This window comes from Bombina bombina, chromosome 1 (genome assembly GCF_027579735.1).
Source record: "Bombina bombina isolate aBomBom1 chromosome 1, aBomBom1.pri, whole genome shotgun sequence".
In the NCBI taxonomy this organism is placed as follows: domain Eukaryota; kingdom Metazoa; phylum Chordata; class Amphibia; order Anura; family Bombinatoridae; genus Bombina; species Bombina bombina.
In genome coordinates, this window is record NC_069499.1 from 1,025,612,873 (window position 1) to 1,025,633,276 (window position 20,404).

The following is a 20,404-nucleotide window of genomic DNA, read 5'->3' on the forward strand; positions in this document are numbered from 1 at the left end:
TGCTCACCTGTTGGGAGTGCATGTGGAGGAGAGTCACAGTATGGTTTTCATTGAGTTTGTTAAAGATATAAACAAAGCCTTGACTTTACCTATCGCAAACTGCAGGGATGTAAACGTTGTACAATTCAGAACCAAGACAAATGTCAGTGCATTTGCAGTGGGAGCTAAAAGTGTTTTTCAGAGATCGAGCTTCTTTATTATTTTCCATCGCCTTGGAACTCCATGAAAGCTGTTTAGTATAGAGGGTTTCAAGCTGTAAGAAAGGATTATGTGTATTTACAAAAGTTTATCCTGCAGTCCTCTATGTGAAGATTGTGTGATCATAGTTTTGAGGACTTCATGGGACATTATTTACTCTGCTTGCATGAAAGAGCACCATGTATTGTTTATATTCTGCTGTTAGTAGTCTTTAACATATTATGAATAGTCTATATTGCTCAGTGCTAGTTTGAATCTGTAGCTGAGGCTACTCATCTACCGGCTCCTAGTATAGTCAAGTGTAGATACCAAGATATGGGGGATTCTTTTACTTCGATGCACTTTAAATTAATATCATAGTTTATGTAAAAAGCTTATTTTAGTTAGTGGGGTATGTGTCATCTTTAGGTTCTTCTCTGTAACTGTGTATCACTAGTTTTTGCTTGCTTGCAATTTATTTTTATATATATATATATATACATATACATATATATATATATATATATATATATATATATATATATATATATTAGTTGAAAGAAACCGCACACACTTAATCTCTCAGCCACCTGGTGCTCAGCCCAAAAGTACATACAGTAGGTAGGAACCGGATCCAACGGACGGTCTCCGTTGTGTAGCAAGATCCAAGAACAGCCGGCACACAGGAATTTCAATCAGCAATCCAATTTAATAAGCAAAAAAGAAACCAAACGTTTCGGCTCTACCGCGAGCCTTTTTCAATGGTATTCAGACCGGATAACACATAACACAAAACCCACACCTTAAATACCCACCCATTCCCATGTGAGCACCAATCAGCATGCAGGACTGGGCCGCTCCTTCCCGCACATAGTAAAAACAACCTGAGCATCATGCTACAGCTGATTCCAAGCCGACGCGGCGTGACGTCATCACGCAAACAGCGCCGCATGGAAACATCAGAGCCCCAGGTATCCAGGGAAACGCCGCGTAAACAAGCACCTCTGGTCTCCAAGGAAATGTGGGAGTGAGCAGATTCAAACCAAAAGAGAGAGAGTCCCAACTAGACTTTATATATTTAAGCCCCACTGTGGTTTGAACCGGAAACACAAACTTTAATGTGAAACTCTGGATATTATCAAGTAGTTACACCTTAGGATTCATAAATGGATTGTTGACTTAATCCAATTTATGCCCATTTTACATTTCTTTGGTAGAGATTAATTGCCTTTATAGCTACAACCGCCAGTTAATATTAAGAATGAATCAAATAGGATATCCAGTTCTATAAACCTTTCCGTAGTGCACACTCTCACAATGACAAAGTTCTTTTTAATCAACAGTTCAAAGTACCACTCCACGGCTTTATATCACCCCAGAAATAAAACAGGAGAAGCTAAACGTATCTCACCAGTTATTCGCACGCTCTTCCAGACCTCAGTCTGTCCACCACCGCGGATCGAGCGGCGTCCTTCTGCTGACGGGGAATACCTGTGGCTTGTAGCACTTGGTTGTTCAAACAGAACAGTTCCGTTGCGTGTCCAACGTGTCGACCCGGCTCCTGTCCAATGAACGCCCAGTATGGTGACGTATCCTGCGTGTCACCACCGGCACAGGCCAGGGGCATATTCAAGATATCAGGGGCGTACTGGCGTTATCCTGCAGTACCCCAAAGGCTGCAACTGTCCATCCAAGGCAAGGAACTTGTATTGACAATTGCAAGTGGGTGCATAAACGGAAGGTTTAAAACGTCATATAGTACTGGCAAGGTTGTGTTGTATAGGTAGGGTTTCAAATTACCATAGGTGAAACTTTCGAAGAGGGAAAACCAGCTTTCCTTTTCCTCCTCACAGATAGTCAATCCGGTGGGCTTATGCAGAAAGTGCTGGCTAGTGGTAAAATGGCATTATCAAAAAAATCAGGAAATAAGCCAAGCACCAATGAGTAAAAATAAAACTTAGAACTTTATTTTGGCATTTAAAACGAAGAATATAAGCGATAGAGAGTATGGGTAACCCCCAATAAAGACTAACGCGTTTCGGCTAGGAGAGTCAGGTACTATGAGTACGGCTCTCCTAGCCGAAACGCGTTAGTCTTTATTGGGGGTTACCCATACTCTCTATCGCTTATATTCTTCGTTTTAAATGTCAAAATAAAGTTCTAAGTTTTATTTTTACTCATTGGTGCTTGGCTTATTTCCTGATTTTTTTGATAGTGAGCAGATTCAGCCACGCAGCCGATGAGCGTAACTTATATGTGATAAACATAAAAAGGCCATGAGTGAAAGCCCAAAGGACCACAACAGTGGTATATAGTTACAAAAAACATGGTATCTAAATATTGTGCACGCCACTTTGCGGAAGCAGGTCATAATGTCTCGTCTCTGCGAGTAATGCTAATTGACCATGTGCCTCGCCATCGGCGGGGTGGTGACAGGGGCCAAGCCCTGTTGAAGATGGAAGCCCGGTGGATCTTCAACCTGGATACGGTTGCACCTCAGGGACTTAATGCCAATATAGACTTTGGCTGCTGTTACTTATAAATCTAGACACCCAGGGAGTCATCCTGTTTGATGTTTCTACCTATTCCTTTAGTGTATGATGCTAATATAATTATAATAATATAATATAATTGTATAACTAATTTTGGGTTGGTTGATCACTGCTACTACCCACATGCCTTGATACCGATTTGGGTATAGAGGGTTGTGTTATGTGTTTACCCTTGGGCTGATGTAGCGTTTTACAACCACTAATTTTATATATATTGAGTTAATTTCCCTGTTTACAATATTTAGATACCATGTTTTTTGTAAATATATACCACTGTTGCGGTCCTTTGGGCTTTCACTCATGGCCTTTTTATGTTTATCACATATAAGTTACGCTCATCGGCTGCGTGGCTGAATCCGCTCACTCCCACATTTCCTTGGAGACCGGAGGTGCTTGTTTACACGGCGTTTCCCTGGATACCTGGGGCTCTGATGTTTCCATGCGGCACTGTTTGCGTGATGACGTCACGCCACATCGGCTTGGAATCAGCTGTAGCATGATGCTCAGGTTGTTTTTACTATGTGCGGGAAGGAGCGGCCCAGTCCTGCATGTTGATTGGTGCTCACATGGGAATGGGTGGGTATTTAAGGTGTGGGTTTTGTGTTATGTGTTATCCGGTCTGAATACAATTGAAAAAGGCTTGCGGTAGAGCCGAAACATTTGGTTTCTTTTTTGCTTATTAAATCGGATTGCTGATTGAAATTCCTGTGTGCCGGCTGTTCTTGGATCTTGCTACACAACGGAGACCGTCCGTTGGATCCGGTTCCTACCTACTATATATATATATATATATATATATATATATATATATATATATATATATATATATATATAAACCTATAATTGCTGCAGAGATACCCCTGAGCATATATATATTTGATCACCATATTTATTTTGCATACTGTTCACTGCCTGGCCTATAACTACTTTATTTTACCTGATAATATGGTGAGGCTTGCATCTTCCATAGTATTCTCCACCTTCATTATTAATTTGATTCTCTGTTACTGCTGCATCTCATGAAACAGTATATTTGTATAATATGGAGACAAGGAGAACTTATTTTAGACCTGCTACTCAGCTTTAATTTTGATATGTGCAGAGGGTAATCTAGCTAGAAAAGGGAAGATAGAGGGAAGATAGATGCGCCTAAAGATAAAACCCAATCTTGGTGTTACTTTGATTAACCCCTCAAGTTAAACTGGAACAAGATACAAATAACAGAAATGAGACAGTGCTAGATTAAAGCTACAGAATAGAAAGGTCTGAAGAATGGGAACAAAGATAAAAAAATAAAAATAATAATATTTAATATTGAATCAAAATAAATATTAACTTTAAAACAATCCTACAAATGGGACAGTTAACTTATAAACGCTTGTTAGGGACGTCTCCCAATGCGAGTACTCTATGCATATAAATTGAAAGTGCAGCTAAAACTTATGGCACAACTACAAAACCACACATATGGCTCAGTTTAGAAAAAAAAATTAGGTGACCCCTCTGAGGAAGCGTTTTTTTGTGAAACGGGCGTCAGGGGTTCCTCTGTGAGAAGCTTTGTCTCTCCCCTTTTTTTTATCAGCTTACCTATGTTGTAATAAATATTTAAAAACTTATTCCGTATATCAATCTCCCCAGCAGCACATTTATAACAGTAATAATAACTCTAATTAGCCCTCGGATTGTAAGGGCTTAGCTTATATCTACTTTAATGCTGCTGGCTCTGATATTTCCATTTATTTAATTCCAAAACCAATATGGATGATACAACTGGGTTCAAGTGTTTTTAACTTTAGCTTATGCTATCGTATGTGTGGGAATATTTTTCTTTTTTTCGAACATTTTTGTTAATAAACTGTATAGTATGAATGAATTTAATCTATAATTTATTTTGTTTGCTTTGATTGTTACTTGGGCTAAGTCATAATTTGATACACAGATCAGAGCTATCTATATACAATTGTATATTCTATTACAATTACAATCGGCTAGATTATGAGTTTTGCGGTATGGGTGAAAAAGCAGAATTAAGGTAGTTTTTCACTACCACTGGTATTACAAGTCTTGCAGGTATATCTGTACCGCACACTTTTTTGGCCGTAACGCAACGTAATTACTGCAGCTTTCAAAAAGTCCTTGTTCAATGGGACTTCCTTTGCGCCGGTATTACGAGTCTGCCTGGGAGGCCAAAAAGTGAGCGGTACAACCTATACTGTCAAGATCCATACTGTAAACTGAAAATCAGTAGTTATGGGTTTTACGCTACAAAGCTGTAGCATAAAACTCATAACTAAAGTGCTAAAAAGTACACTAACACCCATAAACTACCTATTAACCCCTAAACCGAGGCCCTCCCGCATCGCAAATAATAAAATAAAATTATTAACCCCTAATCTGCCGCTCCGGACATCGCCGCCACTAGAATAAACATATTAACCCCTAAACCGCCGTACTCCCGCATCGTAAACACTAGTTAGATATTATTAACCCCTAATATCGCTGCAACCTACATTTCTGTTATTAACCCCTAATCTGCTGCCCCCAATGTCACCACCACTATACTAAAGTTATTAACCCCTAGACCCAACCCTAAGTCTAACCCTAACACCCACTAACTTTAATATAATTAAAATAAATCTAATAAATCAGCTGTTTTACCTGTAAAAAAAAATACAAACAACCCCCAACAGTAAAACCCACCACCCACACAACCAACCCCCCAAATAAAATCCTAACTAAAAAAACCTAAGATCCCCATTGGGCATTTGTATGGGCATTGCCCTTAAAAGGGCATTTAGCTTTTTTCAAGTGCCCAAACCCTAATCTAAAAATAAAACCCACCTAATAAACCCTTAAAAAACCTAACACTAACCCCCAAAGATCCACTTACAGTTTTGAAGACCGTACATCCATCCTCAAGAAGTCTTCATCCAAGCGGCAAGAAGTCCTCAACGAAGCCGGCAGAAGTCTTCATAAAAGCCGGCAGAAGTGGTCCTCCAGACGGGCAGAAGTCTTTATCCAGATGGCATCTTTTATCTTCATCCATCCGGCGCGGAGCGGCTCCATCTTCAAGACATCAAGGTTCCTTTAAGTGACGTCATCCAAGATGGTGTCCCTTGAATTCCGATTGGCTGATAGAATTCTATCAGCCAATCAGAATTAAAGGTGAAAAAATCCTATTGGTTTATGCAATCAGCCAATAGGATTGAGCTTCAATCCTATTGGCTGATCCGATCAGCCAATAGGATTGAGCTTGCATTCTATTGACTGTTCCAATCAGCCAATAGAATGCAAGCTCAATCCTATTGGCTGATTTTTTCACCTTTAATTCTGATTGGCTGATTCTATCAGCCAATCGGAATTTAAGGGATGCCATCTTGGATGACATCCCTTAATGGAACCTTCATTCTTCATTAGCCGTGGAAAGAAGAGGATGCTCCACGCCGGATGTCTTGAAGATGGAGCCGCTGCACGCTGGATGGATAAAGATAGAAGATGCCGTCTGGATGAATACTTCTGCCCATCTGGAGGACCACTTCTGCCGGCTTGGATGAAGACTTCTCCCGGCTTCGTTGAGGATGGATGTCCGGTCTTCAAAACTGTAAGTGGCTCTTCGGGGGTTAGTGTTAGGTTTTTTAAAGGGTTTATTGGGTTTTATTTTTAGATTAGGGTTTATATTTTTTTTACAGGTAAAAGAGCTGATTTCTTTGGGGCAATGCCCAGCAAAAGGCCCTTTTAAGGGCTATTGGTAGTTTAGTTTAGACTAGGTTTTTATTTTGGGGGGGCTTTTTTATTTCGATAGGGCTATTAGATTAGGTGTAATTAGTTTAAATATCTGATCATTTATTTTTTTATTTTGTGTAATTTAGTGTTTGTTTTTGTAATTTAGTTAATTGTATTTAATTTATGTAATTTATTTAATTGTAGTGTAAGGTTAGGTGTTAGTGTAACTCAGGTTAGGTTTTATTTTACAGGTAAATTTGTATTTATTTTAGCTAGGTAGTTAGTATATAGTTATTAACTATTTAGTAACTATTCTACCTAGTTAAAATAAATATAAACTTACCTGTGAAATAAAAATAAAACCTAAGTTAGCTACAATATAACTATTAGTTATATTGTAGCTAGCTTAGGGTTTATTTTACAGGTAAGTATTTAGTTTTAAATATTAATTATTTAGGTAATGAGAGTAGGTTTTATTTAGATTTATTTTAATTATATTTAAGTTAGGGGGTGTTAGGGTTAGGGTTAGACTTAGGTTTAGGGGTTAATAAATTTAGTATAGTGGCGGCGACGTTGGGAGCGGCAGATTAGGGGTTAATAAATGTAGGTAGGTGGCAGCGATGTTAGGGGCGGCAGATTAGGGGTTAATAATATTTAACTAGTGTTTGTGATGAGGGAGTGCAGCAGTTTAGGGGTTAATATGTTTTTTTATAGTGGCGGAAATGTCGGGGGTAGCAGATTAGGGGTTAATAAGTATAATGTAGGTGTTGAGAGAGACAATAGATAGAGGCTCCAATGGTGCAGATCAATCGTGGATCTTGAACACTTGTAACAGGTGGTATACACAGGGTACTCACATGTATGGAAGGCAATCAGTTATGCCTATAGAGACAGGCTGGATTTTTACAGCAATCCATCTGGCTGATCCAAAATACAAGGGCAGGATACTGGTGTAAGGGATTCTCACCCTAAATGTAGCGTAGCAATAGACCATACACAGCACTCAGAGTGGCTAGTGGAGAAACAGTGTGACGCGTTTCTCAGATAGACTGTTTCCTCAGGCATGTTTCTCATCAGTTGTTTGCATCCTTATATAGGGCTACGCTACTAATAACACCAATGACCAACCCCCAACAATTAAGACAAGCAGGACCAATCAGAACCCGTCATTTGAGCACACTCACCCTGCTGCAATTGTATTATAATATATGTATGTTTAAAATGATGTTTAAATAAAATATGTAAGTCTCATCAATATATGTTTTACATATATATATGATATCAGTATTGTTATACAGGTCTCATAATTCCTAAGGTTAAAATATATATAATTGTCTCTGATCGTAAATGCTGCGACCTGATAGGTCAATGACTCCATCCATTTAAGATGGAGACAATTATATATATTTTAACCTAAGGAATTATGAGAGCTGTATAACAATACTGATATCATATATATATGTAAAAACATATATTGATGAGACTTACATATTTTATTAAAACATCATTTTAAACATACATATATTATAATACAATTGCAGCAGGGTGGGTGTGCTCAAATGACGGGTTCTGATTGGTCCTGCTTGTCTTAATTGTTGGGGGTTGGTCATTGGTGTTATTAGTAGCGTAGCCCTATATAAGGATGCAAACAACTGATGAGAAACATGCCTGAGGAAACAGTCTATCTGAGAAACGCGTCGCACTGTTTCTCCACTAGCCATAACTTATTTTGGCACTAATATGAGTGGTATATTTTTATAACCTTTTTAATAAATGTGTTTTTAATTTTACCTAGTGCTGTGTATGGTCTATTGCTATATCCAGTATCCTGCCCTTGTATTTTGGATCACCCAGCTGGATTGCTGTAAAAATCCAACCTGTCTCTATAGGCATAACTGATTGCCTTACATACATGTGAGTACCCTGTGTATACCACCTGTTACAAGTGTTCAAGATCCACCATTGATCTGCACCATTGGCGCCTCTATATATTGTCTCTTTCTACAGATTGCCTTCTATTGGATGCCATTAGAGAGCTGCCCTTATGATCCGCTAGCTGGACTGCTGTTGAAATCCAGCCTGCTCCTATTGGCATAATTGATTGCCTTATATACAAGTGAGTACCCTGTGTTTGTCCTACATCAGCTACATCTAAGATTCATCATTGATCTGCACCATTGGCGCCTCTTCCCTTTGTGTTTCTTTCCTAACATAATGTAGGTGTTGGCAATGTCAGGGGCAGCAGATTAGGGGTTAATAAGTGTAAGATTTAGGGTGTTTAGACTCGGGGTTCATGTTAGGGTGTTAGATGTAAACATAAATTTAGTTTCCCCCTTAGCAATCAATGGGGCTGCGTTATGGAGCTTTACGCTGATTTTTTGCAGGTGTTAGACGTTTTTTCAGCCGGCTCTCCCCATTGATGTCTATGGGAACATCATGCACGAGCATGTAAAACAAGCTCACCGTGGCTTTTAGCAGCGCTGGTATTGGAGTGCGGTATGGTGCTCAATTTTTCTTTATGCTCACTTCTTGCCTGCTAACGCCGGGTTTTGTAAACCTGTAATACCAGTGCTGTAGGGAAGTTAGCGGTGCAATAACTTGCAAGTTATTACCAAGCAGCTCTTACCACAAAACTTGTAATCTAGCCGTTTGTTAGTTGTGCTCTGTTTCTTGCTCTGAATCTGTGGCAGGAAATCCTAACCTCTATATATTACATATATTATTTACTTTACCCCTTACAGATTCTAATACATAGGAATATGTATTTATGCATAAATAGAACATATTCTGCTATGCAAAAAACATTGGAATGTGAAATATTCATATTTTCATGTCGGATTAGCGCATTTGAGAATATGTGATCGGGTTTGCGCACAAGTAGGGTGTTGGATTTTTTTTCCACTTTTTTTTTTTGCTCCATTGACTTCTATGGGGGAATATGTTAATGCAGTTGAGATATTCTATTTCCGGCTTTTTGCACGCATTAGCACGGGAGCAAAACCTTTTAACTTTCTTTTCTTCTTTTTTTAAATATATGTTTTTATTGAGACATATGCAAATACAACAAGAAAAGACCACATAACGAATATGATAAACTTAAACAGAATACAGATTATTTTGTGGAATACAGATAATATCTATTCGGCTTCACACTTTTGTGTCAGTCTGAATTTACAAGGTTGAGGTAGTGGTCTATAGGGTAAATCTAAGCAGTCTCCGTTTTTTTTTTTTAATTGGAGGGGGTATGGTGTATGAAACAGTCATGAGTAGTTATTTTTGTCATGTATGAGGCATTGGTGATAGACCCGTAGAGATAACATAGGAGTGTAGGCAATTTGATTCAAGAGAAGGGGGAGAGAGAAAGAAAAAAAAAAAGGGGGGGGGAGGGAATATGGGAAAAAGTAAAGTTGGGGAAATATGAAGCGATAGTAGTAGTAGGGAAGTCTACTTGGGGGGATTAGTAGTAGGGCTGATTTCCCCGTTCGGGAATTTAGAAAACCATGGGGACCAGATTTCGTAGTAGGAATCAACTTTATCTAGGACTTTGTATGAGTATTGTTCCATTTGTCCGATATACTGAACAATAGATAATATTTGAGCAAATGATGGTGGTTTCTCTTTCTTCCAACCTCTTGCAATGGCCAACTTTGTGGCCATGAGGATGTAGATTGCGAGAGCTTCATTCGAAGGGTTAAGGTCGGTCATCTTCATATGAAGCAGGGATACTTCTGGAATAAACCGTAAAGTGATTCCAAGAGAGTGTAGGAGGGCATAAACTTTCTCCCAAAGTGGCTGGATGGCTGGACATGACCACCAAATGTGTCCTGCTGTACCTTTAAGTCCGCATTTTCTCCAGCAATTGGGTGAGTGTGTGTTGTAAATCTTATGCAATGTGGTTGGAACTAGGTGCCAACGGACTAGGATTTTATAGTGTAGTTCCCACAAAGTGGTACTGTGCAACAATTTTTTGGTTACCGTGATCCTCGAGTGTCAAATATCGATGTCGGCGGTGAAATCCAATTCCCTCTCCCAAGCGGAGTGTTGTGGAATTTTACATGGCGAGTGCGAGTTAACAAGGAGATTGTAATGGAGGGAGAGGGGGTGTGTGATGTTGCAGGCTTGTTTCCATATAATTTCCCAAGGAGACAATGGTCTAAGTGAATTTTTGGGGTAGCCCCAAGTGCGTAATCGTGTGCTCAAACGATATGTCTCAAAACTGAGACTTGGAGGAATTCGATATTTTGTACATAAATTGGAGTGAGTGAGCCACGTGTTGTTATCATAAAAGTCCGTCACTAGTATTATCTGTCGATTACGCCATGCTTCGGGGTGCGAGTCAGGTAGACAGAATAGTGCCCCAGCAATAGTGAGCGCAGGAGACGGATGAGGGGATATGGTAGGATTATGTCTTATTTGTTCCCAGAACTTGAGGGCATGCTTGAAAATTGGGAGAATACTAGTCAAGGATTGTCTATGATGGACAGGGATCCAAAGGAGGTCTGGAAGGGATATATCGGGGGGCAGCAGTGAGGATTCTACTATGAGCCATCCAGAGTGCCTACCCAAATTGTTCCATCCCAATAAGTGTGACAGTCTGGCGGCATTGTAATAGGAGATAAGGTTCAGTAAGGCTAGACCACCTTGTGTGATTGGCCTCTCAAGAGTTTGCCCCGATGTTCTGGGTCTCTTATCTTTCCATACATAGGTGGTAACTAGACTCTGTATCCTATTTAAGATGGGCCTTGGGACATTGTACGGAATGGATCGGAATTGATATGATATCTTGGGGAGGAAGGACATCTTTACCGCAGCAATGCATCCTGTCCAGGAGATTTCTCGTATAGTTTAGTGCTACCGTGGTAGCTGGACCTGGGCTAAGGGATATGCCTAGAATTTTGAGGGAGGAAGAATTCCAGTGAAACTGATATTTTCTCTGTAAAAGGTTAAGGTCGTAGGAAGGTATGTGTATAGGAAGGGCCTCTGTCTTCGATATATTAAGTTTATAGAAACTAAGATCGCTAAACTTCCTGAGGATCCTGAAGATTGAAGATAAGGACTCTTTGGGCGAAGTTAAAAAAAAGTGTAATATCGTCTGCATATAAGGAAATTTTATGTGTGTGAGTTCCTATGGAGAGGCCTTTAGCATGTGGGTCAATTCTGATACTTTGTGCTAAAGGTTCAATAGCCAAGGCAAACAAGAGAGGTGACAGAGGGCATCCTTGTCTGGTGCCGTTGGATATGGAGAACGAGGAAGATTCAAATCCAGCTCCTCGTACTCTGGCTGAGGGAGAAGCATAAAGGGCCTTAACTGCTAAAATAAAAGTGTCAGGAATTCGAAAATCTCTCATAGTCTCCCAAAGGTATTGCCATCTGACCCTGTCAAATGCTTTTTCAGCATCTAGCAACAGGGCCATAAGTGAGATCCTTCCCTGAGATGCCAAATTTAGAAGATCAAGTATATGCCTTATTGCATCAGGGCCTTCCCTATGAGGAACAAAACCAACCTGGTCATCTGCTATCAATGAAGGGATAATCTTCGAGAGTCTGTTAGCTAACAGTTTGGTGTAGATTTTGGTATCAATGTTAAGTAGTGAGATTGGGCGATAATTGCTGCAATGGTCTGGGGATTTACCTGGTTTTAAAATTGTGACTACTATGGCCTCTAGAAATTCTGCATTAAAGGAACCCTGAGTCATTATCTCCTGACATAGTCTACATAGAATGGGAGCTAAAATATAGTGGAAAGCTTTGTAGAATCTAGCTGTAAAACCATCTGGACCTGGAGCTTTCCCTAATTTCAGAGATTGAATGACTTTTCGGGTTTCTTCTACAGTTACAGGGGTTGTTAAGATATGTCATCTGGATTTAATGTAGGGAGGCTTAGAGACTCAAGATAAGAAGATATGGTTTCTGAGGAGCAAGAGGAAGATTCTAGGGTGTCTGCAATGTTGTATAGGGTTTGATAATATTGTTTGAAGGCTTTTCCTATATCTGCGGGAGAATAGACAGGTGTCCCGTTAGAGTTATGAATGGACATAATTCGGGACTGGGCAGTACGATGCTTGAGTTTCGATGCTAATAGGGTGGAGGCTTTATTACTGTGGTGGTAATAAATTTTCTTAAATTTCTCTAACATGTTATGTACTCCTTTAATTTCTAAAGTTTGGATTTGTTTGGTAAGTTTCACGATCTCATAATTTACTGAGGGAGAGTATGAAAGGTTATGTTTGGCTTTTAATTTTCTCAATTGGATAGTTAGGGTTGACAAAGTTGTTCCGCTTCTTGAGCGTGCTGCTGATTCTATCTGCATGAGGTGCCCTCTCATAACAGCCTTGAGTGTGGCCCACATATTTTGCATCTTGGTCTGGTCGTCATCATTTAGGCTAATAAAGTCAATTATCTTAGTTTGAAGATCTGCTTTCAAAGCAGGATCTGTAATAATCCAGTCTTGTAGGTGCCATGAGGGAGTTGAGTTAGAGTTGAAGTGGGGGCCTAGCTGTAAGTGTAGGGCGTCATGGTCAGACCAGGAGACTGGAGTAATTTTAATGTAGGACACATTATCTAGAAGTTTAGCACTAGTAATAGAAGTAGTCTATGCGTGAGTGTGACTTATGTGGGGAGGAGTAGAATGTGTAATCCTTTTCTTGTGGGTGAAATGATCTATATGTGTCATATAAATCATATTGGGCCATGAGCGTCTGAAAAGCTTTGGAGAGGGAGTGGATTGTTCTATCATGATGGGAAATCTTGGGTCCCATTCTATCGAGATTTATATCCCATATTAAGTTATAGTCTCCTCCCATGATTAATTCCCCTTGTTTCACCGCCGACATCGACCTGAGGAGTGGTCGAAATTTTTTTATCTGTTTAGAATTAGGTGCATATATGTTGAGTAGGGTGACTAGTTGTTTGTTAAGTTTACATACTACAATAATAAATCTGGCTTGGGGGTCACATTCCACATATATAGGGTCATAAAGGACATTATTACCAATGTAAATAGCTACCCCTCTGGATTTAGAGGAAAACGTAGCTTCGATAACTGTGGGGAATCGGCATGAGGTGTGTGTGATGCCAGGGGTTAGGTTAGGAGTCCAAAAAAACCTTTTAACTTTCAACGTGTAATATGAGCGCTACCAGAGGCACGCAAAAAGCTTACTTTTAGCAGAGTTGGCACTAATACAATAGTTTTCTGCTATTTTTTTAACTAAGGAAGCTAAATTTCTGTTTAAAAACACTTCATATAATCTTGTCAAACCATTTAAAGAGACAGTTTACCCTTTAATGTGTTCCCAATGATCCATCTTACCTGATAGAGTGTATTAAATTGTTTGCAAAAGCTCCTTTACTTTTATATCAACATTTCAAATAGCTGATTTTGCATGCAGTATCCCTATTATTATTATTATCGGTTATTTGTAGAGCGTCAACAGATTCTGCAGCGCTATAAACAAAGGCGGAGTACAACAAAACAATAATAGGGATCAAATGGGTAGAGGGCCCTGCCAAGAGTTGCACTGTTGTAGTCAGCTCTTAAGAAGGTGATCAACAAACAGCTGGACTCTTAGGCTTACATGCTAAGGGGGTTCAGGGGATAGCAATGGAGGAGAGGAACTGGTATAAAGAAATGTTAGCGTAGGTTGTATGCATCCCTGAACAGTAGAGTCTTTAGGGAGCACTTGAAGCTTTTAAAACTAGAAGAGAGTCTTGTGGAGCGATGCAGAGAGTTCCACAAGATGGGAGCCAGTCTGGAGAAGTCCTGTAAACGGGAGTATGATGAGGTGACAAGAGAGGAGGAGAGTAGGAGGTCGTGAGCAGAGCGAAGGGGGCGGGAGGGAGAGTATCTGGAGGCAAGGTCTGAGATATATGGGGGAGCTGTGCAGTTGAGGGCTTTGTATGTCAGAATGAGAATTTTGTGTTTGATCCTAGAGGCAAGTGGAAGCCAGTGAAGGGATTGGGAGAGAGGTGCAGCAGATGAAGAGCAACGTGTAAGGAAGATGAGTCTGGCAGAGGCATTCATTATGGATTGTAAAGGAGCTAGGCGGCAGGTGGGGAGACCAGAGAGGACAAAGTTGCAGTAATCGAGGCGGGAGAGAATGAGAGAGTGGATTAAAATCTTAGTTGTGTCTTGTGTAAGGAAGTGTCTAATTTTAGAGATGTTTTTAAGGTGGAAGCGGCAGGCTTTAGCCAATGACTGAATGTGAGGAGTGATAGAAAGATCTGAGTCAAATGTGACCCTGAGACAATGGGCATGCGGTGTAGGGGTAATGATGGAGTTGTCGACAGTTATAGAGAGATTGGGGATGGAGAGTTTAGAAGAAGGGGGAGAAATAAGGAGCTCAGTTTTGGAGAGATTTAGCTTGAGGTAGTGAGAGGACATCCAGTTGGAGATGTGAGAAAGACAGTTAGTGACACGGTTAGCAAGGAAGGGGGAAAGGTCTGGTGCAGAGAAGTAGATTTGGGTGTCATCGGCATACAAATGATATTGTAAACCGTGGGACTTTATTAGGGAACCTAGTGATGACGTGTAGATTGAGAAGAGAAGGGGGAAAAAAGTATCCCTAAAAGTATCCCTACCTATACTTTAAGTTTCTAGAATTAAGTATTGGCTATAGAAAAGTTATGTAAATACAGCCAGCAGAAGAAAGTACACTCCAAGTGGGTGGTAGGAGAGATAATCATTAAAATGTTCATTTTTAATTGTTCTCTATTAGAATTGGACTTTGGTATACAGACAGAGGTAATATAAAGAAGCATGTATGTATACAGAAAGTGATAATATATAAGAAAGCTGATTTCCCTGCAAGTAACAGTATACTGATCCTTTATTTTAAAGCCAGTACCCTAAACATTATGTGTCATAGAATAATATTTAACAAAGACGTTGCCATTATCTTTATAATGACGGACCTTTATGTCATCTATTAATAATGCTGAAAATTAGAAACCTAAACTTTTAGGCTGTCATTCATAAATGCCATAATTTAGATACAAAAATCATATTGTGTTCTATTTTTCTCAAAATATATTTACTATTGTGTTCTATTTGTCCTACGTTTTATATGATGATGTCATAGATTTATGAGGCAATACATTATGCTGTTAGTGTAAAGAATATTATTTGGTATTAAAGTGAGGATTACACTTTTAGGTTTACATTTTTTATGATCATTTTGTCCATGAAAACTAACTCTTTGAAAAACTTTGTGTAATACTATATACAAAATCTCTGAGTATATCTTTTACATTTCTTCCAATTAGCACATACATGATGGGATTAAGACAGCAGTTGGAATAAGCTATGCTGGTCAGTAAGGGTAAAATCATACTGATCTTAGACAGTAGTGAAAAATCCATATTGTGAGCAGCCACCAAGAAAATAATCTCTGCTATCACCAATGGTGTCCATGTAAAAAAATAAACCAGAACCACAGTAATTACGATCCTGTACAGCCTGGAAGTATTTACACTTTTGGAATTTCTTACTTTTATAGCAATTGTTAGATTGGAAAATAGAATAACACACAGAGGAATAAAGTAACCAATAACTATAAGAGGAATTGTAAGTCTCTCTGTAGTTAACAACATCTGGTTCCATTTTGTTAATTTGTCTTCAGTAGCACAACACTCATTACTTTTACATTGTTGTCTGTAACGAGGAAGTTCTTCAAAAATGTGCTCCTCAAAAGTTGTAAAAAAGTAGTACTTTACAGTTTTTAGAAAGAGGGGCACTGCTGAATATACTACTCGAGTTTCATTATTGCTTTCATTATTATCACTAAATTCTTTTATTGGGTCTCCTATGCTTTCCATGGCAGTTGAATTATATCCAACATAGCCCAAAAAACATTGTGTTTCTCCTGCAATATTGTATTCATCACTGAAAAATGCTGCCGGAAGACTTCCAAGTACTGTGATTACCCAAATTAATGTGCAGGTCCAAAATGAAACTTTTGGAGACAGGAACCTGGAATGCCAAATGGGTTTAGCAACAGACAAAACACGATCAATATTTAGTGCAGTAATGATAAAAATACTGGCATATATATTACAATTGGAAAGGAAATGATACATTTTGCACAGATGGGACCCATACTGCCAACTACCATTAAACTCAGAAACAGCATTGAAAGGTAAGAAAAGCAAAAAGAGAAAATCTGTAACAGCTAAATGAAAAAACCAAATATTAGATCGTTTTTCCTTCATTATGAATCCAGTAATAGAGATGACAATAGCGTTGCTGATTAACCCAATAATGCAATAAATCATGGTCACCACAAAGCTGGTATATGTGATTGCCAGTGGACTAGTGATACTTGCAGGACTGTTTTCAGGTTCAGAAATATTCTTTAAATCCCAAAAGAAGTAACAAAGACTTTCAGAGAGCATCTTTCCTTCATTGATCAGACCTAAAAATTAGAAATTGGAACAGTCTTTTAAAAATGATACAGATGTCTGTATATTTCTTTGCAATGGTAGATTAGAGCATTCATTATATCATTCTGACCAGTAATTTAATCAGATAAGTTTGAAAGTATTTGCTATTTATTTCTTGAATGCAGTTGCTTTATCGTTTATTTTCTGTTCATTCAGTTGTGTTCAAATATTGTTATATGCCCAAAGTAACTTAAGTCTAAGAACAGATTATCTTCCAGTAGAATGTGAGATCAAGTAAATAATTCTCAATATTAAAGGGCCACTAAACCCAAAATCTTTCTTTCATGATTCAGATAGAGAATACAAATTTAAACAACATTACAATTTACTTCTATTATTTATATTGCTTCATTTTTTAGATATCCTTAGTTGAAGAAAAAGCAATGCACATGGTGAGCCAATCACACAAGGCTTCTATGTGCAGCAACCAATTAGCAGCTACTGAGCATATCTAGATATGCTTTTCAGCAAAGAATATCAAGAGAATAAAACAAATTAGATAATATAAGTATATTAGAAAGATGTTTAAAATTGCATTCTCTTTCTAAATCATGAAAGAAAAAATGTGGGTTTCATGGCCCTTTAAACTAAAATTAAATGTTTTTTTTCATACAAGCATTTTATTTTTATACATATTCCCTTTATTACTATATTTTTTAACTCCTTCAAAAGAGTTTAAACACACAGGTAAATTGTACTCCTTGATCACCTCTCTTTTGCATCAGGTAAGAATACAGATAAAACCTATAACTGAATCATACACATAAATTGCTGACCTGATTGGCTTGTCAGATGTATCTTCATCTGGAATGGCACAAAATTACAATTTTATCTATTTAACAAATTTGGGGATATAAACAAACACATAGTAAAAATAATTAGAAAGCCACCGAAATACAAACATGTGTTTTAAAAGAAACATATCCTGCACCAAATATCTAAATGAACCATCTAATATGTTATCATACCTTTTAAAAACATTTTTCAAAATATTTATTATCAAATTATTTGTCAGGTGAAATGCTTTTGGGTTCTGAACTAGCTGCTTGGTCATACAAGATTATGGACTAGATTACACGTGGCGCACTATCGTTACTTCATGTGCAATATAAAAATATTGCAACAGCATTAACTTAGTTGGAAGTAAATGTATTTGCTAAAGTGCAAACGAATTTAATGTGCGTTGGGTTAGCGTGACGACCTTGTGTAAAGGCTAAGATTTAAAAATATATTTGCACCAAACACAACATAAATATATTAAAATACACAGTTGCACTCATATAAACACTATCTGGTAAAAATATTCATAAGAACATTAATGCAAATATTTGATAAGGGTTCAAAGGTATATGGTATTTGGCCATGAATTTGATTGCAAAGGACTATAATATATATATATATATATATATATATATATATATATTTATATATATATATATATATATGTGTGTGTGTGCATGTCTAAATATGTGTATGGTATATATATATATATATATATACACACACACACACACACACACTTTGGAGAACTTTCCACTCAATATCTTTAAACATGAAAAATAATTTTTATTCAATAATAATATTATTTGTGCTTTACTGTGTATTTACTGTAGATATTTTACATTCCAATGCTCTTTATATAGGGGAAAATGTTCTATGTATTTGTAAATTGATATTCCTATTCATATCAGTATATATCTAAACCTGTATATATTCATGTAGATATTTCGCTATATATACGTATTTTACAAAAAATAATAATAATATATATAGAAATATATATATAGAAATATATATTTAAAAAAAAAATGGACATTTTTTTCAATGTGAAATATATTGGAATGTAAAATATGCATAACGTGCTTTTTGTTTTGAGCTGTAGGTCTAATGTGGCGTCGGCTTGGCGCACATGAAGAATTAGTTACCTTAAAGGTACATTAGACACTAAATAAATGCTAGATAGAATGATTTTTCAATAAAAAGATTATTCTGAGAATAAATAGTAGATATATATTTTTAAAGCTTCATTAGTTTTCTAAATATTGACAAAATAAGTGTAAAGTTTTAGCTTCCATAAAGCAATGGGAGATGCCATGTTGTAACTTAGGTTACTTTCTCTGATGTGGCCAATTAGGGACAGTTATAAATAGGTCACTAGAGTGTGCAGCCAATGGCTGTGTGGAATATAACAGTGCTCTGCACTTCCATGTCTAACAGGAACTGAAATGCTCACAATTTCAGAATGGAATTACACTAAGGGGATGAAATAAATAATGAAAGTATATTGTAGAGTTCTCTTATATATAAAGTTTATCATTTTATATTGCCATCTCAAAGATTTTAATTATTATTATTATTTAATTATAATTATTATTATTTATTTGTTTACTATCCGAGCATTTTAATACGTATTTTATTTCTTATTACAATTTAACAGCAAGTTATCCTTCAATCAGTGAAGAAAGAAAATTAAAAGCTGTTTACCTGTATAAAATAATTAAAACTAAAATAATGATTTCTTCTGCAATTCTTTTAACAAGAATTAAATAACAGACTTGATCCACCAACTGGCAGGCGATGATTTACAGCACGTAAATGATGATTCTTTCCCTTTAACAGGGTTAATTGCAACAATCACAGAAGGTTTATTTCACTGATCTAAAGCGTGATACATTTACACAAACAGCAGCACAGTTATTGAGATGCATGCAAATACTCATCTACCAATAAAGCACTAGTCTGATTATTTATAAGTAAAATCTCAGTACCTGTTAATTCTGTCATTTAGGAATTATCTGTCCTTAAGAAAAGATTGCTGTTAACCCTCACTCGCAAAGCCAGCAGATGCAGCTGAAGGGTTAAGCTTCCTGGGCAAGGTCAAACGGCATTCCAAAATTGATGGCACCGCCCAGGCAAAGCACGAAGAACATTGCACATAGACTTTATTAAAGCTGTATAAAACACTGTGTGATGACATACAGGCAGTAACATTAAAGGACCATCTGACGTGTATTGTACTCAGCCACTGGCACTTTCTCAGAGATCTCAAACTGCAATTGTTTCCTAGCCAAATAATTTTATCTGTTGCTAACTGATTTATTTTTCCTTTAATGTTTCAGCAGCCGTTGTACAGATGCATGTTTGCGATATGATACCAAGAAAGGGAAAGTTATATCTTTATTTCCTCAGTGTTACAAATAAATACATTTAAAACATTAACATTATTAAACATCAGAGCTTAAAGAGAAATAGTCACTTTTTTCAAAATTTCAATCTAAAGCAGGGCATGTTAAAACATTTTTCAGTTTGTTTGTTTTTTACTCATGTTCTTGACCTGACTAGTTTAAATAGTTTACATTTTTTTGTTACCCTTGCAGAAGCATAACGTTCTCCACTAGTAAAACAAAGGCAGCTTCCCACCTCAACCAGTGAGGATTAGTAGGATATACAAACCAATACTGCAGTACTGGTTTTAATTTATGTTAAAAGTATTTTATTGTATTCCAAAAGGCAAA

The 20,404-nt window shown here is 37.5% G+C and overlaps 1 protein-coding gene across 1 annotated transcript; it reads right to left on the reverse strand.

Moving 5' to 3' along the window:
• Nucleotides 1–15,129: 15,129 nt before the first annotated feature.
• On the reverse strand, nt 15,130–19,711 carry LOC128640801 (chemerin-like receptor 1). The gene is made up of 2 exons (XM_053693221.1): nt 19,658–19,711; nt 15,130–16,861 (listed from the first exon to the last, which is right to left on the reverse strand). The coding sequence occupies exons 1-2, from the start codon at nt 19,671–19,673 to the stop codon at nt 15,639–15,641; spliced, it is 1,239 nt and encodes a 412-aa protein (XP_053549196.1). The 5' UTR covers nt 19,674–19,711; the 3' UTR covers nt 15,130–15,638.
• Nucleotides 19,712–20,404: the final 693 nt, after the last annotated feature.